General features: G+C 46.8%; 1 protein-coding gene across 1 annotated transcript in view; it reads right to left on the bottom strand.

Moving 5' to 3' along the window:
* utp4 (UTP4 small subunit processome component) overlaps positions 1-23,869 on the bottom strand; it is a 48,597-nt gene that overhangs the window by 7,389 nt on the left and 17,339 nt on the right. The window contains exons 5-10 of the mRNA XM_080186604.1: positions 17,758-17,969; positions 17,438-17,609; positions 17,269-17,360; positions 13,500-13,602; positions 3,750-3,814; positions 152-274 (exon numbers count right to left, since the gene is read on the bottom strand). Of these exons, the coding sequence (XP_080042730.1) occupies positions 152-274; positions 3,750-3,814; positions 13,500-13,602; positions 17,269-17,360; positions 17,438-17,609; positions 17,758-17,969 (767 nt within the window). The remainder of the gene's footprint in view (positions 1-151; positions 275-3,749; positions 3,815-13,499; positions 13,603-17,268; positions 17,361-17,437; positions 17,610-17,757; positions 17,970-23,869) is intronic.

Raw genomic sequence — 23,869 nt, forward strand, 5'->3', positions numbered from 1 at the left:
TTCACTTATACATAACCTAGAACAACCAATACCAGCCCAACCTATATCCGTTTAAGCTCGTGTCACACATGCGCAAACCCATTAGTGATCATGTTACACACACATCTCCACGCCATACACCCCACTTCCATCTCTCTGACATCCGACCTACCGCATTAACCACGACGGAATCATTTTCATACTGTAATCGATAAAGACGGACTCTGTAGATGGTTGAGAATGCAATCCAGGTCCCACAGGGAGAGAGTGCACAGCACCGTATGTGGTCACAACCCTACAGAGGAAAAGCAACAAGACAAAACCAAAATCAGCACCTGCAAACTCTGACTGCAGGGTTGGGGGTGGGGGGGGATGACACACACATATTCCAGGAGTGAGCCCCCACAAGTGGGGACATCATTCAGAGAAGGTTCACAAAGACGATTCCTAGGATGAAGGAATTGGCACAGATTGAGCTAATACATACTGGAGTTTCAAATGAGAAACTGACAGGGTCAATACTAGGAGGATGTTTCTTATGGGGAAATCTGGAACTATGGTCACAGTCTAAAAGTGTGGGATCTCTCGGTTAAGGCAGAATTGAGAGATTTTCTTCTCTTCAAGAGTGTCAATATACGGAATTCTCTTCCCCAAAGAGAGAAGGGGAGGCTAGGTCTTTCCATAAGACATAGGAGCAGAATTAGGCCACTCAGCCCATTGAGTCTCAGCCCATATGATCTGGAGGAGGGAACCGAGTGTAGGGTGTCAAAATTTGCTGATGACACCAAGATTGGTGGAAAGGCAAATTGTGCGGAGGGTGTGGAGAGTCTGCAGAAGGATCTAGATAGGCTGGGCGAATGGGCCAGGAAATGGCAAATGGAATTTAATGTTGGTAAGTGCGAGGTGGTCCACTTTGGTAGGAAGAATGGTAGGAAGGATTATTACTCATGTGGAGAAAAACTGCAGCAGGCGACGGTGCAGAGGGACCTCAGGGTCCTTGTGCATGAGTCGCAAAAACCCAGCTTGCAGGTGCAGCAGGTGGTCAGGAAGGCAAATGGGATGCTGGCCTTCATAGCGAGGGGGATTGAATATAAAAGTAGGGAGGTCTTGCTGCAGCTGTATAGGGCATTGGTAAGGCCGCAGCTGGAGTACTGTGTGCAGTTTTGGGCGCCGCACTTACGCAAGGATATTTTGGCCTTGGAGGGAGTGCAGAGGAGGTTTCCTAGGCTGATGCCGGAGTTGAGGGGGTTGAGCTATGAGGAGAGGCTGAATAAACTAGGCTTGTACTCGTTAGAGTTTAGAAGAATGAGGGGAGATCTCATTGAGACGTATAAGATGATGAATGGGATGGATAGGATAGAGGTGGAGAGACTCTTCCCGCTCAGAAAGGACAGTAGGACTAGGGGGCACAGCCTCAAGATAAAGGGGGGGCGGTTTAGAACGGAGTTGAGGAGGAACTTCTTCACTCAAAGGGTGGTGAATCTCTGGAATTCTCTGCCCATTGAAGTGGTGGAGGCTACCTCGCTAAATGTTTTTAAGACGCGGGTTGATGGGTTTTTGATAAGAGAGGGGATTAAGGGTTATGCGGAGAGGGCGGGAATGTGGAACTGAGCCACAACAGATCAGCCATGATCTTATTGAATGGCGGGGCAGGCTCGAGGGGCCAGATGGCCTACTCCTGCTCCTATTTCTTATGTTCTTATGAGTCTGCTCTGCCATTCAATCATGGCTGATATTTTTCTCATCCCCATTCTCCTGCCTTTTTTCTATAACTCCTGATCCCCTTATTAATCAAGAACCTATCTCTCTCTTAAAGACACTCAATGACCCGGCCTCCACAGCCTTCTGCAGCAAAGAGTTCCACAGATTCACCACTCTCTGGCTGAAGAAATTCCTCCTCATCTCTGTTTTAAAGGGTTGTCTCTTTAGCCTGAGGTTGTGCCCTCTGGTTCTAGTTTTTCCCACTAGTGGAAATAATCTCTCCACGTCCATTCAATCTGGGCTTACAGTATCCTGTAAATTTCAATAAGATCCCCCCTCATCCTCCTAAACTCCAATGAGTACAGACCCAGAGTCCTCAACTGTTCCTCATACAACAAACCCTTCATTCCAGCAATCTCTGGATCCTTTCCAAGGCCAGCACATCCTTCCTTTGATATGGGGTCTAAAACTGCTCACAATACTCCAAATGGGATCTGACCAGAGTCTTAAACAGCCTCAGATGTACTTCCGTGCTCTTGTATTCTCGCCCTCTTGACGTGAATGCTGACATTGCATTTGCCTTCCTAACTGCTGAATGAACCTGCACCGTAACCACTCCCAAGTCCCTTTATGTTTCTGATTTCCTAAGCATTTTCCCATTTAGGAAATAGTCTATGCCTCCATTGCTCTTTCCAAAATGCATAACCTCATGCTTTTCCACATTGTATTCCATCTGCCATTTCTTTGCCCACTCTAAATTGTCCAAATCCTTCTGCAGCCCCCTGTTTCCTCAATACTACCCATCCCTCTACATATCTTTGTATCATCTGTAAACTTAACAACAGTGCCTTTAGTTTCTTCTTCCAAATGGTTAATGTATATTGTGAAAAGTTGTGGTCCCAGCACTGACCCCTGAGGCACACCACTAGTCACCAGCTGCTGTCCTGAAAAAGTCCCCTTTATCCCCACTCTCTGCCTCCTGCCGGTCAGCCAATCCTCCATCCATGCCAGGATCTTACCCTTAATACCATGGGCACTTAACTTATTTAACAGTCTCCTATGTGGCCTTTTATCTAACTTCCTTCTTGTCTCCTCAAAGAACTCTAACAGATTTGTCAGACATGACCTCCTCGTGATGAAGCCATGCTGACACAGTCCTATTTTAGCACTTCCAAGAACTCTGCAATCTCATCTTTAATAATGGACTCTCAAATATTGCCCATGACTGAAGTCAGGCTAACCTGCCTATAATTTCCTGTCTGTTGCCTTCCTCCCTTCTTAAACAGCGGTGTTACATTAGCTGCTTTCCAGTCCTCTGAGACCCTCCCTGCCTCACATGATTCCTAAAACATCACCACCAGTGCCTCCACAATTTCCTCAGCTATCTCTTTTAGAATCCTGGAGTATATTCCATCTGGTCCAAGTGACTTACCTATCTTCAAACCTTTCAGTTTCCTCAGAACCTTCTCTTTAGTGATGGTGAGTACACTCACTTGTATTCCCTGGAGCTCTGGCATCCCACTGGTGTCTTCCACCATGAAGACTGATGCAAAATAACTATTCAGTTCCTCTGCCATTTCTTTGTTTCCTATATTACCTCTCCAACCACATTTTCCAGTGGTCCAATGGTTATTTTTGCCTCTCACTTACCTTTTGATATACTTAAAGCTGACTCAGACAGATTATTATTGACAAGGGAGTCAAGGATTATGGGGAACAGGCAGAAATTGGTGTTAAGGCCAAAATCAGATCATCTGTGATCCTAGTGAATGGCAGAACAAGTTCAAGGGGCAAAATGGCCTATTCCTATTTCTTATGTCATGAATCCAACATAAAGAGAATGATGCCCAAACTGAGGCCTTTGCAAGGAGTGGGGGGAGCAATTCCTGAGCCCAATGCACTGTGGGGGGAGGGGATGGCACCTCCAGCAAGCCTGGCTGACTTCAGTTTGAAAGGAGAATTCAGTCAGCATCATTATTGCAAGCTATGGTCATCACAGAGAAACCATACAGACCCAAGCTCATTAAATCCATGTAAAACATCCAGCACCAAAAACGTTCAGTTCTTACTTTGTTCTTTAATTGAAGAAGTTTTTCTGGTTTTTTGCTGATTGGCAGGACATCTCCAGGATTTCCTAAGGCAGTGAGGAATGGAAATTACACGATGCAAGAAATGAGATACAACAAAAACAAATCTGGATAAACTGGACAGAAACATTAGCAGAAAATCTACAAAAATGGGCAAAATTGAAAGTGAGCCTGGCGTGGGACAGGTTCAGAATCACAACAGAAATTTGGAGCAGCACAAGATGGTGCTCCTTGAATGAGCAGAGAAACTAATATCACGTGGGCCAGAGGCAAATATATATTTAGGACACACAAGTTTAACACAAGGCATTGTGTATGAAGGTATAGAGGGATTGAAGTGTACACTGTATACTTGACTTAAACCAATGAAGGTTGATGGAAGCTGAGACTGTGTTGTGAAATAGTTGGTTGCTTCGGTTAGTAATACCGGACTGTTTGTAATAAGTGTTAAATCCCAGTCAATACTAATTTTAATTATTCTCATGTTGCTCAATTTTAGACAGGATAAATCAGTCTGTATGTTTAAAAACAAAGAAAAGTACAGGCCTTTCAGTCCTCCAAGCCTGTGCCGATCATGATTCCTGAACTAAACTATAAAAAACCTTCTGTCCTTAGTCAGCCCCTATCCCTCTATTCCCTCCCTATTCATGTACCCATCCAGATGCCTTTTAAATGTTAAGGCACATGTTAATGTACCTGCTTCCACCACCTCCTCTGGCAGTGCACTCCAGATCCTCAGTTTATGGCGTTCAATCATAAAAATGACAGCAGAGAGAACGTTTAACCTTTTTAGCTGGAACTCTAATCTCATCACCATCCTCCTCTTTACAAAAATTTAGCAAATTTTGTCTTCACTGATGATGCGGTTGCCGCCACAATTGTAACTTATCGTAAAGTATTTAATCTGCAAAAATCCAACTACCCACTCCCTTTATTCTTCTCCCCTCAGTCTATCCTTATTCCCAATTTATCAACCAATGAAAATGAACGTTTATTTAATGATTAAGATGAAATACAAAATAATTCAGTAAGGAACCTAGTTGAACACAGAAAGTAGGGAACTGAAAAGCAAAGGGCAGCAGCAGAGAACATCAGAACAGATTAGAATCATGGCAAACATGAAAGAAAAGCCAAAAGGATGGGACTGAAATGGGGATTTTCCTGAACACAGAGGACAAGCCTGAAGTACTGAATGAGTACAATGCATCTGCTTTCCCTGGGAAGGGGATACCACCCATACTGTCACAAAGCGTGTGACAGTAAATTCCAAAGGACAAAAACATATAAAAAGGAGCAATTTAGAAGTACTCAAAGGCAGTGCTAGTCTGAACACAAACATAGTACATTACAGCGCAGTACAGGCCCTCCGGCCCTCGATGGTTTTTCACTGGTCGGCACAACAATCTAAAGCCGATCTTACCTACCCAATATTATCCATATGTTTATCCAATGACCATTTAAATGTCCTTAATGTTGGCAAATACACTACTGCTGCAGGCAGGGCATTCCACACCCTTACTACTCTCTGAGTAAAGAACCTACCTCTGACATCTGTCCTATATCTATCACCCCTCTTTTTAAAGCTATGTCCCCTCGTGCTAGCCATCACCATCGGAGGAAAAAGGTTCTCACTGTCCACCCTATCTAATCCTCTGATCATCTTATATGCCTTTATTAAGTCACCTCTTGATCTTCTTCTAACGAAAACAGCCTCAAGTCCCTCAGCCTTTCCTCACAAGACCTTCCCACCATACCAGGCAACATCCTAGTAAACCTCTGCACCCTTTCCAATGCTTCCACATCCTTCCTATAATGCAGCGACCAAAGTCATGCACCAGCCTGCTCCTCATGCACCGTACACAGAACCCATAATCACAACCAAAGGGCAGAAACTGCAGGCAGTGGACCAGTTCACTTATCTTGGCAGCACCCTCTCCCAAGCAGTGACTGTTGATACAGAACTTAACTGCAGGATAGCAAAGACAAGTTCTGCTTTTGGTAGACTGCGCTCCACTGTATGGGAACGTCGAGGAATCAGCCCAGCAACAAAACTGAAGGTCTACAGCGCCGCGGTACTCACTACCCTCCTGTATGCCTGTGAAACGTGGACTGTGTATCGAAGGCATGCAAGACAGCTCAATCATTTCCACGTGACTTGTCTTCACAGAATATTACGCATCAGATGGCAAGACAAAGTACCAGACACTGAAGTTCTCTCTAGAGCAAGTCTACCATCAGTCCACACACTGCTGATGAGAGCGCAGACCCGGTGGGCAGGTCATGTCATCCGTATGTCAGACGAACGCATACCCAAGCAGCTCCTTTTTGGGGAACTCTCTGCAGGAAGACGCTCGCATGGAGGGCAGAAGAAATGTTTCAAAGATACATTCAAGGTCTCCCTGATGTCATTTGACATTCAAACGACCACCTGGGAAACGCTGGCACAATACCGCCCTACCTGGCGCTGCCTCATCCACAAAGGCTGTCAAGCTCACGAAGCAAGGTGTATTGCTGAATCACAACTTAAGCACGAGCTGCTCAAGCCCAGAGCCACCAGTGCAACAACTATAGAGTCTACACAAGTCTGTCCAATATGTGCCTGGACATTCTGTGCCGACTTGTCCTAATCAGTCATCTTCGGACACACCGCAACCAGCCTCAAAATGATTAATGGTGTCGAGATCCTCATCGATGACGATGGACGAACACCAACATTATGAACAGAACCGTACGCAATACTCCAAGTGCAGTCGCACCAGAGTTTTGTACAGCTGCAACATGATCTCATGGCTCCAAAACGCAATCCCTCTACCAATAAAAGCTAACACACCGTACGCCTTAACAACCCTATCAACCTGGGTGCCAACTTGCAGGGATCTATGCACAAGGGCACCGAGATCTCTCTGCTCATTCACATCACCAAGTAATTTTTAGCCCAGTACTCTGTATTCCTGTTACTCCTTCCAAAGTGAATCATTTCACACTTTTCCACATTAAACTCCATTTGCCACCTCTCAGCCCAGCTCTGCAGCTTATCTATGTCCCTCTGTAACCTGCAACATCCTTCCGCACTGTCCACAACTCCATCGACTTTAGTGTCATCCACAAATTTACTAATCGAGCCTAGTTCAGTTCTTTGAAAATGTGACTGAACACATTGACGAAGGAAGAGCGGTGGATGTAGTTTACATGGACTTCAGCAAGGCATTTGATAAGGTCCCCCATGCAAGACTTCTTGAGAAGGTGAGAGAGCATGGGATCCAAGGGGCTTTAGCCTTGTGGATCCAGAACTGGCTTGCCTACAGAAGGCAGAGAGTGGTTGTGGATGGGTCTTTTTCTGCATGGAGGTCGGTCACCAGTGGAGTGCCCCAGAGATCTGTTCTAGGACCCTCACTGTTTGTCATTTTCATAAATGACCTGGATGAGGAAGTGGAGGGATGGGTTAGTAAGTTTGCCGACGATACGAAGGTTGGTGGTGTTGTGGATAGTCTGGAGGGATGTCAGAAGTTGCAGTGTGACATAGATAGGATGCAAGACTGGGCGGAGAAGTGGCAGATGGACTTCAACGTGGGTAAATGTGTAGTGGTCCATTCCAGCAGGACCAATGGGATGCAGAAGAACAATATCAAGGGTAGGAGTCTTAGCTGGGTTGAAGAGCAGAAGGATCTTGGGGTCCGGGTCCCTAGGACTCTTAAATCGGCCTCGCAGGTGGAGGATGTGGTCAAGAAGGCGTATGGTGTACTGGCCTTCATTAATCGAGGGATTGAGTTTAGGAGTCGAGAGGCAATGCTGCAACTTTATAAGACCCTTGTCAGACCCCAGTTGGAGTACTGTGCGCAGTTCTGGTCGCCTCACTACAAGAAGGATGTGGAAGCTATTGAGAGGGTGCAGAGGAGATTTACAAGGATGTTGCCTGGATTGGGAGGCATGTCTTATGAAGATAGGTTGAGGGAGCTAGGTCTCTTCTCCCTGGAGAGACGAAGGTTGGGAGGCGACCTGATAGAGGTTTATAAAATGTTGAGAGGAATAGATAGGGTTCATTCTCAGAGGCTATTTCCCAGGGCTGAAATGGTCGCTACGAGAGGACACAGGTTTAAGATGCTGGGAAACAAGTACAGAGGAGATGTTAAGGGAAAGTTTTTCACTCAGAGGGAGGTGAGTGAGTGGAATCGGCTGCCGTCGGTGATGGTAGAGGCGAACTCGCTGGGGTCTTTTAAAAGACTTCTGGATGAGTGTATGGGATCTAATGGGATTGTGAGTTACAGATAGTTCTATGTCTTGGTAGGTATTGATGTGATCGGTGCAACTTGTGGGCCGAAGGGCCTGTTTGTGCTGTAGTGTTCTCTGTTCTAATCCATCCTTCTACACCCTCATCCAGATCATTTATAAAAATGACAAGCAACAGTGGCCCTAAAACAGATCCTTGCGGTACACCACTAGTAACTAGCAACGTACCCACTACTAACGGTGCATCCTAGTCATTGAGTAGTAAGTGTGAAAATTGCTGAGACTGTGGTCACAATCTTTCAATCCTCCTTAGAAATGGCAGGAGTTCAGAACTGAAAATGTTACATCATTGTTCAAACAAAGGGTAAAGGGATTAAGAGGGGTATAGAGCACTCAGCTTAATGCAAGTGATGGGCAAACTTTTAGAGACAATAATCTGATGCAATATTAATTGGCACTTGGGAAAGGAAGGCTTAATAAGCGCCAGCATAGGATTGTTAACTTATGTTCGAGTTAATTTGACTGAATACTTTGGTGACAAATGGGAGTGAACTGATGATGTATGAATAGACATCCAAAGATGGTTCACAAAATTCTGCAATAGATTTGTCAGGAAAATTGAAGCCTATGGGGTTAAAGAGACAGCGATAGCATGGACACAAATTTGGTTACAGAACAGAAAACAGAGAGGAATATTGATGAACAGTTGTTTATCAGACAGGGCTAGGGGGCGGCCGGGGGCCAGGGCACACAGCCACGCTCCCGAATGGTTGGCAAGGCCCTCCTTTTTCCTTTTTTATGGGATGTGGGCATCGCTAACAAAGTCATTGCTAACAAAGTTATTACAGAAGGTCAGGGGGCATGGAGTTGGGGGTAGGGTGTTAGCGTGGATAGAGGATTGGTTGTCAAATAGGAGGCAGAGAGTGGAGGTCAATGGGTGCTATTCGGATTGGCGGTTGGTGACTAGTGGAGTGCCCCAGGGGTCGGTGCTGGGGCCTCAGCTATTTACCATTTATATAGATGATCTGGAGGAGGGAACCAAGTGTATGGTGTCGAAATTTGCTGATGACACCAAGATTGGTGGAAAGGCAAATTATGCGGAGGGTGTGGAGAGTCTACAGAAGGATCTAGATAGGCTGGGCGAATGGGCCAGGAAATGGCAAATGGAATTTAATGTTGGCAAGTGTGAAGTTGTCCACTTTGGTAGGAAGAATGGTAGGAAGGACTATTACTTACATGGCTAAAAACTGCAGCAGGCAATGGTGCAGAGGGACCTCGGGGTCCTTGTGCATGAGTCGCAAAAACCCAGCTTGCAGGTGCAGCAGGTGGTCAGGAAGGCGAATGGGATGCTGGCCTTCATAGTGAGGGGGATTGAATATAAAAGTAGGGAGGTCTTGCTGCAACTGTACAGGGTACTGGTGAGGCTGCAGCTGGAGTATTGTGTGCAGTTTTGGTCGCCACACTTACGCAAGGATATTTTGGCTTTGGAGGGAGTGCAGAGGAGGTTTACTAGGCTGATACCGGAGTTGAGGGGGTTGAACTATGAGGAGAGGCTGAATAAACTAGGCTTGTACTCGTTAGAGTTTAGAAAAATAAGGGGAGATCTCATTGAGACATATAAGATGATGAATGGGATGGATAGGATAGAGGTGGAGGCTCTTCCCGCTCAGGAAGGACAGTAGGACTAGAGGGCACAGCCTCAAGATAGAGGGGGGGGCGGTTTAGAACGGAGTTGAGGAGGAACTTCTTCACTCAAAGGGTGGTGAATCTCTGGAATTCTCTGCCCGTTGAGGTGGTGGAGGCTGCCTCGCTAAATATATTTAAGACGCGGGTTGATAGGTTTTTGATAGGCAAGGGGATTAAGGGTTATGGGGAGAGGGCGGGAATGTGGAACTGAGCCACGACAGATCAGCCACGATCTTATTGAATGGCGGGGCAGGCTCGAAGGGCTAGATGGCCTACTCCTGCTCCTATTTCTTATGTTCTTATATCACTTGTTGCCCATCCCTAACTGTCCTTGAACTAAGTGGTTTTCGAGGCCATTTTAAAAGCAGTTTAAGTAAATCATATTTCTATGGATCTGGAGTCACATGTCAACCAGACCAGGTAAGAATGGCAGGTTTCCTTCCCTAAAGCCAATCAATGAACCAGACTGGTTTTTACAATGATAAATGATACAATGACGTCATTACTGAGATTAGCTTTCCATTCCACATGCGTCAATTGAATTCAAATTCTGGATTACCAGCCACCCTGATAGGCTGGGCCCCCGGATTACCAGCCACCCTGATAGGCTGGGCCCCCGGATTACCAGCCACCCTGATAGGCTGGGCCCCCGGATTACCAGCCACCCTGATAGGCTGGGCCCCCGGATTACCAGCCACCCTGATAGGCTGGGCCCCCGGATTACCAGCCACCCTGATAGGCTGGGCCCCCGGATTACCAGCCACCCTGATAGGCTGGGCCCCCGGATTACCAGCCACCCTGATAGGCTGGGCCCCCGGATTACCAGCCACCCTGATAGGCTGGGCCCCCGGACTACCAGCCACCCTGATAGGCTGGGCCCCCGGACTACCAGCCACCCTGATAGGCTGGGCCCCCGGACTACCAGCCACCCTGATAGGCTGGGCCCCCGGACTACCAGCCACCCTGATAGGCTGGGCCCCCGGACTACCAGCCACCCTGGTAGGCTGGGCCCCCGGACTACCAGCCACCCTGGTAGGCTGGGCTCCCGGACTACCAGCCACCCTGGTAGGCTGGGCCCCCGGACTACCAGCCACCCTGGTAGGCTGGGCTCCCGGACTACCAGCCACCCTGGTAGGCTGGGCCCCCGGATTACCAGCCACCCTGATAGGCTGGGCCCCCGGATTACCAGATTTGTTTTTGTAAGAATATTTTTATTGGAAGATTTCCATTTCAAACTTGCCACAAAACACAAATCATTCCCAAAATCTGGGAAAGTAGTGACCATTATTCCACAGAAAGATACGGAAAAGACCAGCAAACAATCATACAAATGATTCCAATTATCAACCATTGAAATAATTGTAGTCAGTGTCTCTTCAGAGTGATCTCTTGATAACACTGCAAGCACATGGCCCCTAGGCCCCCTCCCTCCACACAGAGGCAGAGCTACACAATATACAGAATCCCTAAGGGATAATATACAACCAACCGGTGTCTAACAACATCCCAGCATCCCTAAGTAATGAAAGGATAATCCAGAAAAAGGGAACCAGGATACCGTCATCAGTATAGGATGTGGCATGTCTGCATGCGTTCTCATGCATAGGAACCAGTAAGCCATGAAATCACACACCTCAACTAAGCTCACAACACTACAAATCTCTCTACTCTCCAGCTATATCAGAGGCACTGATCAGGCTCCCCAAGACCGGAAACCTTAAACCATTTTCCACCAAGAAAATTCCACTAACAAGAAGAGTCTTCAAGACACCCATCAACAGGATATCTTGGGGAAAGATACGACCTTCTTCCTCCCAACAAAACAAGGAAAATCCTCTGGAATAACTATAACAAATCGTAGCCCACATCAACACCCCACCAATCTGGATGCAGAAAGGAAACCCCAAAGAGAAAGGGGAGCACTGGGATTATCCAACTGACGCTGATATAGATTTTCCACCTACACTTTCACAAGAGGGTAACTAAGAACAGAATAGCATATCGTCACAAAGAACAGGCCTTTCAGAGGAGTCCAAAACTAGAAGGACAGTCTGGAGTTTCCACATAATAAGACCACTCAGAGGAGGCAAACTACTCCTCCAACCAAAGAAAGAATCTAACAACCCTGAACTGAAGCCCTCAGACTTGTACTCGGACCGAAAACCAACAAGACACTACATCCCTAGGGCAAACAGGCCTCAGGAGAGAAAGCAATCCAGAAATTCCCAAAAGGGAATATCCTGGGGGAGGACAACCCCCCCCTCCACCGTCCAACATTCCCTCTTGAGACAGATAAACACAGCCACTGCTGCCCTAACCTGATCAACAACTCCCTAACATAAGGGGCACAAACCAAGAGTATTCTCATCGCTCTATTATATTGAATAAAGCTAACTTCCCCTTTCTCTAGGTACCTCAAAAGCACTATTTAGACCCCGCTATCAATGGGATTTGATCCATTTCCCGCCCACAGAAAAGCCCAACAATTGGATAATACGCCCACCAACTCCTCCATGTACCAAGTAAATAATCACTGCGACTACCTGTGAAGCCAAACCAAAGTAATAATCAAACTAACTAGACCATATTTGTTTTATTATTTATTTATTAGTGTCACAAGGCTTACATTAACACTGCAATGAAGTTACTGTGAAAATAACCTAGTCCCCACGCTCCCGCGCCTGGTTACACTGGGCACACTGAGGGAAAATTTAGCTCGGCCAATCCACCCTAATCAGCACGTCTTTCGGACTGTGGGTGGAAACCGGAGCACCCGGTGGAAATCCATGCAGACACGGGGAGAACATGGAAACTCCGCATTGACAGTGACCCAAGCTGGGAATCGAACCCAAATTCCTGGTGCTATGAGGCAGCAGTGCTAACCACTGTGTCACTACACTGCCAGTGGTATAGACTAGATACTTATCTCGACTAGATATCCAAGGATTAGCCAACCGCACCTGGGCATTCACCAGAGCAAATTCCCCACTCTCAGCAACACCAGAGACACCAATGACAAAAAAGGGGCTCAGTCTTTTCCAGGATATATGATCTGTTTGTATCTTCATAGGAAAGCAGCAAGGATTCTCAACTCACAACAAAACAGAAATACAAATGGAAAACACAACCCCAATAATTTTAAACAGGGGTTTTCCTCACCCATGAAGATTATAATGCCATCCAATCATTTCTACATCAAACCACCCTCCTGCCACCCTGATGTAGCACGACTCATCTTATCTATAAAAATAAAAAGTACTAAAAATGGTGTCCCTCAGTGTAAACGCAAGGATTATAACATATAAAAAATAAGCCAGGTAAATGCTGGTTTCTGGAAAAGCCAGCTTTGTATAATTTTTCAATGTATTTACACCAGCCTGGTCAACCACGGAACCCACCTTGGGAGATCCTGGTTCAGAGAGAGTTGATAAGATAAATGGTTCACCAGCCACTGGACACAGATTTCAAGTAATTGACAAAACAGTCAGCAGAAATGAGGAAAATGTTTTACACACAAGCTGCTGTGAGATGGAATGATTCATTTAAGCCACACAGTAGCAGAGAGCAATAGCCTGCTTGGTTTCACATTGTGCCCACAGTGTGGACTACGCCATTACTATTCAACATCCTCAGTTGTACCTCATTTCATTCTGGTACTGTGTTTCCAATTTTATAGAAAAATTACTCTTAATTAATTTTTAAAGAATTCTTTAATGGGACCACTGGTTAGGCCAGAATTTTGCCCATCCAGAGTTCTCTTGAGAGCAAATTAAATCTGTATTTTCATCATTATTCCCAGCATGGCTGACTAAACATTACCTTTGCCTGTGGCTCCAGGGCTGCCCAATTGCCATAACTCCAGCTGCTCTGGGAACTGAAACAGGAGCAGATTTACCCTCTGGCTGCAACACACCAGGTTTCGCTGTGGAGAGGTCAAGGAATTGAATTAAAGATTTGCTTGTCTCTTTCAGATCCCCTCCCCTCCCGCCATATGCACAGCAAGCTTCAATCCAGCCACAAGGGCAGGCTGATTGACTTAATAGCTTGTACTAAGGAACACTTTCCAACCAATCATTCTCTATATTGTAACCTCTGCTAATTTCACCACCTACAGACATCAAACCCATTTCTACTCATTGTTCCCCAATTCCTTTTGTCCTGAAGGCTTCACTCTTGCTAAACTCTAGCTCATCTCCTGCACCCGACTATTTAAGTGTAGAGTCATATGACACAGATGGAGGCCATTCAGCACACTGATCTCATGCCTGTTCTCGCTAGAGAAATCCAATCAATCCCATTCCCCATTCTATTCCTGTGGCTCTGCAAATTCACTTCCTTCAAGTAGCCATCCAATTTCCTTCTGGGGGTTGGCCAGCCAGTGACACCCATGTCCCAAGATTGAATAAAGAGGAGGTCCATCGTGTCTGTGCCGGATATTAAATACCTATTGATTCTAAAACCATTTTCCAGCACTTGGTCCACAGTCTCGTACACTTTGGTGTTTCAAGTACTGATCTAAATACATCTGAAAAGTTTGAGGGTTCCCGCCTCTACCATCCTTTCAGGCAGTGAGTTCCAGATTCCCACCACCCTCTGCGTGAAAAGATTTTTCCTCAAATCTCCTGCCCCTCATTTTAAATTTATGCCACCTGGTTACTGACAACTCTACGAAGGCAAATGTTTCTTCCTATCTTCCTTATCCATGTCCCTCATAATTCTGTACACATTAATCAGATCCCCCCCACCCCCCACCCGCAGCCTTCTCTGCTCTAAGGAAAACAGCCCCAGCCTAACCAGCCTCTTTTCATAGCTGAAACGCTCCAGCCCAGGCACCATCCCAGTGAATCTTCTCTGCAATTACATCTTTCCTACTCCATCTGTGGCCGAACCAGCATTTTATCCAGCTCAGAGGATAAGGGGGGGCATGATAGAGGTTTACAAGATTATGGCAGGCTTGGATAGAGTGGATAGAACATAGAACATTACAGCACAAACAGGCCCTTTGGCCCACAAGTTGCGCCGATCATATCCATACCTACCAGGCCATAGAACTATCTGTAACTCCCAATCCCATTAAATCCCATGTACTCATCCAGAAGTCTTTTAAAAGACCCCAGCGAGTTCGCCTCTACCACCACCAACGGCAGCCGATTCCACTCACTCACCACCCTCTGAGTGAAAAACTTACCCCTGACATCTCCTCTGTACTTGCTTCCCAGCACCTTAAACCTGTCCCCTCTCGGAGCGACAATTTCAGCCCTGGGAAATAGCCTCCGAGAATCCACCCTATCTATTCCTCTCAACAGTTTATAAACCTCTATCAGGTCGCCTCCCAACCTTCGTCTCTCCAGGGAGAAGAGACCCAGCTCCCTCAACCTATCTTCATAAGGCAGGCCTCCCAATCCAGGCAACATCCTTGTAAATCTCCTCTGCACCCTCTCAATAGCCTGCAAATCCTTCCTGTAGTGAGGCGACCAGAATTGCACACAGTACTCCAAGTGGGGTCTGACAAGGGTCTTATAAAGTTACATAAGAACATAAAAAAAAGGAGCAGGAGTAGGCCTCTAGCCCTTCGAGCCTGCCCCACCATTCAATAAGATCATGGCTGATCTGAAGTGGATCAGTTCCACTTTCCCGCTTTCTCCCCATAACCCTTAATCCCCTTGTCTGTCAAAAACCTATCTACCCATGACTTAAATATATTTAGCGAGGTAGCCTCCACCACTTCAACGAGCAGAGAATTCCAGAGATTCACCACCCTTTGAGTGAAGTTCTCCTCAACTCTGTTCTAAACTGTCCCCCGCCTTATCTTGAGGCTGTGCCCTCTAGTCCTGCTATCCTTTCTAAGTGGGAAGAATCTCTCTACTTCTACCCTATCCATCCCTTTCATTATCTTATACGTCTCTATAAGATCCCCCCTCATCCTTCTAAACTCCAACGAGTACAGACCCAGTCTATTTAGTCTCTCTTCATAGTCCAACCCCCTCATCTCCAGTATCAGCCTAGTGAACCTCCTCTGCACTCCCTCCAAGGCCAAAATATCCTTGCGCAAGTGCAGCGACCAAAACTGCACACAGTACTCCAGCTGCGGCCTCACCAGTGCCCTGTACAGTTGCAGCAAGACTTCCCTGCTTTTATATTCTATCCCCCTCGCTATGAAGGCCAGCATACCATTCACCTTCTTGATCACCTGCTGCACCTGCAGACTGGGTTTTTGCGACTCATGCACAAGGACTCCCAGGTCCCTCTGCACTGTAGCATGCTGCAGCTTTTCGCCCTTTAAATACTAATCCCTTCTACTATTATTTCTGCCAAAGTGGATAACCTCACGCTTGCCAACATTATACTCCATCTGCCAGGTCCTCGCCTGGTTGCAGCACTACCTCCCGACTCCTAAACTCAATCCCTCGATTAATGAAGGCCAGTACACCATACGCCTTCTTGACCACATCCTCCACCTGCGAGGCTGATTTGAGCGTCCTATGGACCCGGACCCCCAGGTCCTTCTGCTCCTCAACACTGCTAAGACTCCTACCCTTGGTATTGTACTCCTTCATCCCATTGGTCCTGCCAAAATGGACCACCACACATTTATCCATGTTGAAGCCCATCTGCCACTTCTCCACCCGGTCTTGCATCCTATCTATGTCACGCTGCAACTTCTGACATCCCTCCAGACTATCCACAACACCACCAACCTTCATATCGTCGGCGAACTTACTTACCCATCCCTCCACTTCCTCATCCAGGTCATTTATGAAAATGACAAACAGCAAGGGTCCCAGAACAGATCCCTGGGGCACTCCACTGGTGACCAACCTCCATGCAGAAAAAGACCCATCTACAACCAGTCTTCTTCCCAGAGTTGAAGAATCAATTACTCAGGGGCATAGGTTGAAAGTGAGAGGGGGAAGTTTAAAAGAGATGTAAGGGGCAAGTTTTTTTTTTACACAGAGGGCAGTGAATGCCTGGAACTCACTGCCGGTGGTGGTGGCGGAAACAGATTCTATAACAACATTCAAGAAGCATCTGGATCGATCCATGAATAGGCAGGGAATAGAGGGATATAAACCCAGGTAGAGGCAAGAAAATATTAAATTAGAGAAGCATCTGTGATGGCACAGACTTGGTGGGCAGAAGGGCAAAGGCCAAAGGACCTGATACAAAGCTATGTAGAGGGACAGGTCGTCCTGAGGAAGCAGGGGGGCTGCAGAAGGACTCGGACAGGTTGGGAGAGTGGGCAAACAAGTGTCAGATTGAACACAATATGGGAAAGTGTGAGTTTATGCATTGGTAGGAAGAATAGAGGCGTAGATTTTCTAAATGGGGAAAGACTTTGGAAATCTGAAGTACAAAGGGACTTGAGAGCCTTGGTTCAAGACTCTCAAGGTTAACGTGCAGGTTCAGTCAGCAGTTAGGAAGGCAAACACAATGTTAGCATTCATGTCGAGAGGACTAGAATACAACAGCAGGGATGGACTTCTGAGGTGGTGTAAAGCTCTGGTCAGACCCCATTTGGAATATTGTGAGCAGTTTTGGGCCCCATATCTAAAAAGAGTAATTAGATGCAGACAGACAGAGCACTTACATGTGGGAAGAGGACTTTGCGGAGAGCAGCTTCATACGACTTGGTTTCCAATAGATCCACCAGGGGGCGAATGGCAAGCTGAGCATCCAAACCTAATCGAGAGGAAAGTAGCTCAGGAAAAAGTTCTACTTCACAACTGACTTAACACAAAGAGATGTGACCCACTCACCGCCTGAAACCAGAGCAGTCTTGGTGTGAACGACAGCCCTCACGTCATGGGAGTGGTGTTTAAAGGTCTTTGTACGAACCCACTGGGTGTCAGAAACTCCTGACTTTACTTCAAGCAGTTGGAATTGGACAATGCTTCCCTCAGATGTTCCAGCAACAATGCTGTCCTCAGCCTACAGAGAGAAAGATCCCAGTCAGCAGGGTGTACAATACAGCACTGCAGTGACCAGAGTGCAATGGTGACTTGGGTGCTATAACTGAATCGGATGTGATTGGACCAGAGGCAGAAATCAGCTAACACAAGGAGCCAGTCTCACTCACGTCATTCACTGCCAGCGACAACACATCACATGTGGTGATAGGGTGCGTTTTCAGCAGAGTTCCTGTCTGCCAATCCCAGAACTGCACTTTCCCCGCTGAATCTGCACTCACAATGGTGTAATCACTCAGGAAGCAGAGACTCCACACCACGCATTCTCGATTGCGCAAAGACACGTCACCACGGTCCACGAGAATACGCCGTGTGCAGTGACCTGCAGGAAAAGAAAGTGATTAATATCAATGAACGTGGCAATCGGCTGGAGCCGAAGTTCAGTTAAATGCCATAATCAGAAAAAAAAAGGATGGGTCAAAAAAAAACCTGAAGTTTTAAAAAACTTATTTTGCTCAATGAATCAGAGCTGGCTCAAATCATAATGTCAGAGCGAGTAAGTGAGAGCAAGAGAGAGTCAGCAATTTGTGTGGATTCAGTGATGCAAAGTCCACAGTATGTACCATCGAGAAGATACATCAAGGACTTCAGCACATAGGAACATCACCATCAAGTCACAAACACATCCAAAGATGTTTAAAAAAGGAGGTAGACAAAAGGCAGGTAACTATAGGCTGGTTAGCTTAACTTCTGTAGTGGGGAAAATGCTTGAATCTATCATCAAGGGAGAAATAGCGAGATATCTGGATATAAATTGTCCCATTGGTAAGATGCAGCATGGGTTCATGAAGGGAAGGTCACGTTTGACTAATTTGGTGGAATTCTTTGAGAACATTACACGTGCAGTGGACAGTGGGGAACCTGTGGATGTGGTGTTTCTGGATTTCCAGAGGGCATTTGACAAGGTGCCGCACCAAAGACTGCTACATAAGATAAAGGTGTACTGTGTACAGTTTTGGTCTCCTTACTTGAGAAAGGATATACTGGCACTACAGGGGTTGCAGAGGAGATTCAATAGATTGATTCCAGAGTTGAGAGGGTTGGCTTATGAGGAGAGACTAAGTAGACTGGAATTCAGAAGAATGAGGGGAGATCATGTAATAGCATAGATAGAAGATTATAAGAACATAAGAAATAGGAGCAGGAGTAGGCCATCTAGCCCTTCGAGCCTGCCCCGCCATTCAATAAGATCATGGCTGATGATTGATTGATTAACAGAAAGCAAAGAGTGGGGGTAAATGAGTGTTTTTCTGGTTGACGATCAATGACTAGTGGTGTGCCTCAAGGATCAGTGTTGGGACTGCAATTGTTTACGACTTACACAGGTGATTTGGAGTTAGGGACCAAGCGTAGTGTGTTAAAATTTGCAGAAGACACTAAGATGGGTGGAAGAGAAAAGTGTGCAGAGGACACAAAGTCTGCAAAGGAATATAGATAGTCCAAGTGAGTGGGTGAGGGTCCGGCAGATGGAGTATAGTGTTGGTAAATGTGAGGTCACCCATTTTGGTAGAAATAACAGCAAAATGGACTATTCTTTAAGTGGTAAAAAAATTGCAGCATGCTGCTGCGCAGAGGGACCTGGGTGTCCTTGTGCAGGAATCTCAAGGAGTTGGTTTGCAGGTGCAGCAGGTGATTAAGAAGGCAAATGGAATTTTGTCCTTCATTGCTGGAGGGATGGAGTTTAAAAACTGTGAGGTTATGTTGCAGCTGTATAAGGTGCTGGTGAGGCCACACCTGGAGTTACTGTGTACAGTTTTGGTCTCCTTACTTGAGAAAGGATATACTGGCACTGGAGGGGGTGCAGAGGAGATTCACTAGGTTGATTCTGGAGTTGATAGGGTTGGCTTATGAGGACAGGCTGAGTAGACTGGGCCTATACTCACTGGAATTCAGAAGAATGAGGGAAGATCTTATAGGAACATATAAGATTATGGAAGGAGTAGATAAGATAGAAGCAAGGAAGTTGCTTCCACCGGTGGGTGAAACTAGAACTAGGGGGCATAACCTCAAAATAAGGGGAAGCAGATTTAGGACTGAGTTGAGGAGGAACTTCTTCACAAAAAGGATTGTGAATCTGTGGAATTCCCTGCCCATATATAAAAAGGAAGAGGCTGGCTAGGGTGAACGTTGGACCCTTAGAGGATGAGAAGGGGGACTTAGTGGTAGGGGATGGGGAAATGGCTGAGGTCTTGAATAACTTTTTTGTTTCGGTCTTCACGGAGGAGGATATGAATACTTTGCCAGGTGTTAGAGATGGAAAGGTGGTAGGACTGGAGGGTCTCAATGACGTTATTGTTACTAGAGAGGCAGTGCTCGACAGACTGGAGGGACTGATTGTGGACAAGTCCCCAGGACCGGATGGAATGCATCCGAGGGTTCTGAAAGGAATGGCGGAGGTGATAGTGGATGCCGTGGTGGTTATTTTCCAAACGTCGCTGGATTCCGGGGAAGTGCCGGAAGATTGGAAAACGGCTAATGTTACGCCGTTGTTTAAGAAGGGTGCCAGGCAAAAGGCAGGGAATTATAGGCCGGTTAGTTTAACGTCTGTTGTAGGTAAAATGTTAGAATCCGTCATCAAGGAGGAAATAGCGAGGCACCTTGAGGGGAATTGCTTGACAGAGCAGATGCAGCATGGTTTCGTCAAGGGGAAGTCGTGTCTGACAAATTTACTGGCGTTCTATGAGGATGTGTCTAGGGCGGTGGACAGAGGAGAGCTGGTGGATGTGGTCTTTCTTGATTTTCAGAAGGTGTTCGACAAGGTACCTCACAAGAGGTTATTGCAGAAGGTCAGGGGACATGGAGTTGGGGGAAGGGTGTTAGCGTGGATAGAGGATTGGTTGTCAAATAGGAGGCAGAGACTGGGGGTTAATGGGTGTTATTCGGATTAGCGGATGGTGACTAGTGGAGTGCCCCGGGGGTCGGTGCTGGAGCCTCAGCTATTTACCATTTATATAGATGATCTGGAGGAGGGAACCGAGTGTAGGGTGTCGAAATTTGCTGATGACACCAAGATTGGGGGAACGGCAAATTGCGCGGAGGGTGTGGAGAGTCTACAGAAGGATCTAGATAGGCTGGGCGAATGGGCCAGGAAATGGCAAATGGAATTTAATGTTGGCAAGTGCGAGGTGGTCCACTTTGGTAGGAATAATGGTAGGAAGGATTATTACTTATGTGGCGAAAAACTGCAGCAGGCGACGGTGCAGAGGGACCTCGGGGTCCTTGTGCATGAGTCGTAAAAACTCAGCCTGCAGGTGCAGCAGGTGGTCAGGAAGGCTAATGGGATGCTGGCCTTCATAGCGAGGGGGATTGAATATAAAAGTAGGGAGGTCTTGCTGCAGCTGTATAGGGCATTGGTGAGGTCGCACCTGGAGTACTGTGTGCAGTTTTGGGCGCCATACTTACGCAAGGATATTTTGGCCTTGGAGGGAGTGCAGAGGAGGTTTACTCGGCTGATTCCGGAGTTGAGGGGGTTGAGCTATGAGGAGAGGCTGAATAAACTAGGCTTGTACTCGTTAGAGTTTAGAAGAATGAGGGGAGATCTCATTGAGACGTATAAGATGATGAATGGGATGGATAGGATAGAGGTGGAGAGACTCTTCCCGCTCAGAAAGGACAGTAGGACTAGGGGGCACAGCCTCAAGATAAAAGGGGGGTCGGTTTAGAACGGAGTTGAGGAGGAACTTCTTCACTCAAAGGGTGGTGAATCTCTGGAATTCTCTGCCCGCTGAAGTGGTGGAGGCTGCCTCGCTAAATATTTTTAAGACGCGGGTTGATGGGTTTTTGATAAGCGAGCGGATTAAGGGTTATGGGGAGAGGGCGGGAATGTGGAACTGAGCCACGACAGATCAGCCATGATCTTATTGAATGGCGGGGCAGGCTCGAAGGGCTAGATGGCCTACTCCTGCTCCTATTTCTTATGTTCAGTGAAGCAGTTGAGGCTATCTCATTGAATGTTTTTAAGGCAAGGATAAATTTTTGAACAGTAAAGGAATTACTGTTTTGTAATCTATATATATTACATTGAATATATTTAAGTCATGGGTAGATAATTCCCCTGTCTATCAGAAACCTAAGGGTTATGGGGAGAAAGCAGGAAAGTGGAACTGATTCACTTCAGATCAGCCATGATCTTATTGAATGGCGGGGCAGGCTCGAAGGGCTAGATGGCCTACTCCTGCTCCTATTTCTTATGTTCTTATGTAAGGGTTATAGTGAGCGGGCGGGTAAGTGGAGCCGAGTCCACAAAAAGATCAGCCAAGATCTTATTGAATGGCAGAGCAGGTTTGAGGGGCCAGATAGCCCAACCCCTGCTCCTAGTTAAGTTCTTATCCCAACACCACCTTTGGTGTACCTTCACCACACAGACTGCTGATGTGCAAGAAAAAAGTTCACCATTACTCTAAGTGTAATTATGGATGGAGAATAAACATTAGCCTAATAAAATTTCATATCCAGGTTAGCAGGCAGTTGTGGGCCATCAGCTTTAAATATCAACTGACCACACGGTGAAGCCTTCCACTGTTTGCTAGAGCAGACGAGTGAAGGAGCAGAGAGAGAGCTAAGATTTTACCTGTTAAAAACCTGTTTAAAATAAGTTTAAAGCACTTTGTTCTTTGTAGAACTGTTTAAAGCATTTATTTATTGTATTTACTGCTTTAAGAATTCTGAGGGAGTGGTTAGCAGGCAGTTGTGGGACATCAGCTTTAAATCAGCGCCAGGTTTAAAAGGAGGCCTGGTGTAGACAGTGGGAAGCGGAGCGAGGGGGAAGCGGAGCGAGCTACTAGGGCTTAATATCAAAAAGGGCTGGAAGGTGAGTTCGTTTGAAAAACAAAAAAAAACAAATTTTTTTCAAAACTACTACAGTGAATAATGGAGGGGCATGTGATGTGTTGTTTCTGTATGATGTGGGAGCTGGTGGACCCCAGGGTCCTTCCCAGAGACCATGTCTGCAGTAAGTGCAGGTTGCTGGAGGAGCTCCAGCTCAGGGTAAATGAGCTGGCCTCTGAGCTACAGACACTGAGGCTCATCAGGGGGAGAGAGGGTGCCATTGTCAATGGGGTGCAAGTGACATCCACCCCCCCCCCTAGACTGGCTAACTCTAAGGGTCAGGGACAAGAGGGGGCTGCAGAGTGGAGGAAGGGGGGTGGGGAGCGGAGGCCTCAGCCTCTCAATCTGCATAACAGGTTTGAGGTTCTTGCTTCCAGGCTGGACGAGAACGAGGCAGGTGAGGTTGGTGAGCAAACTGCACACGGTACAGTGATGCAGCAGGACATAGGCAAAGAGAAGGCGAAAAGGAACGTAGTAGTAATTGGGGATAGTGTGGTTAAGGGTATTGACACTGTCCTTTGTCACGATGACAAAGTGCACAGAAGGGTGTGTTGTCTGCCTGGTGCTCGGGTACAGGATGTCGCATCTGGGCTGCAGAGGAACCTGGAGTGGGAGGGTGAGAATCCGGTCGTTGTGGTACATGTGGGTGCCGGCAACGTAAGCAAAATGCGAACTGAGGATCTGGGGAGGGAGTATGAAAAGCTGGGAATGGAATTAAAAAGTAGAACCGACAAGGTGGTTATCTCTGGGCTACTGCCTGAACCGTGTGCAGATGGGCGTAGGGTTGACAGGATTAAGGAAGTGAATGGGTGGCTCAGGGATTGGTGTGGGAGGAATGGGTTTGAATTTATGGGGCATTGGCACCAGTATTGGAGTAGGTGGGACCTGTTCGGGTGGGATGGGGTTGGTCTGAACCGTGCTGGGACCAGAGTGCTGGCGAATCGAATAAAGAGGACTGTAGACAGGGCTTTAAACTAATTGGGGGGGGGGGTGGTGGTGTGTGCGAGGGTAGGTGACGTTATGAGGTCTAAAGTTAAGGTGAGGGTACAGGTAAGAGAAGAGGCCGAGGATGTCCCAATAATAGAGGGAGTAGGGGGCGTGAGTATAGTTGGTGGCGTTGCGGCAAATAGGGTCCAGGTGAAGGCTGGGATGAAAGCACTTTATCTGAATGCACGAAGCATTCGGAATAAAGTGGATGAGCTGGTGGCGCAGATCGACACAAATGGATACGATCTGGTGGCCATTACAGAGACGTGGCTGCAGGGTGACAGGGACTGGGAGCTGAATGTACAGGGCTATCAAGTGTTTAGGAAGGATAGGCAGGAGGGAAAAGGGGGGGCGTAGCTCTGCTGATTAAGGATAGCATCACGGTGGTAGCAAGGGATGATATTGGAG

The sequence above is a fragment of the Carcharhinus amblyrhynchos genome, chromosome 4, assembly GCF_965287045.1.
Source record: "Carcharhinus amblyrhynchos chromosome 4, sCarAmb.v2.hapA, whole genome shotgun sequence".
NCBI lineage: Eukaryota > Metazoa > Chordata > Chondrichthyes > Carcharhiniformes > Carcharhinidae > Carcharhinus > Carcharhinus amblyrhynchos.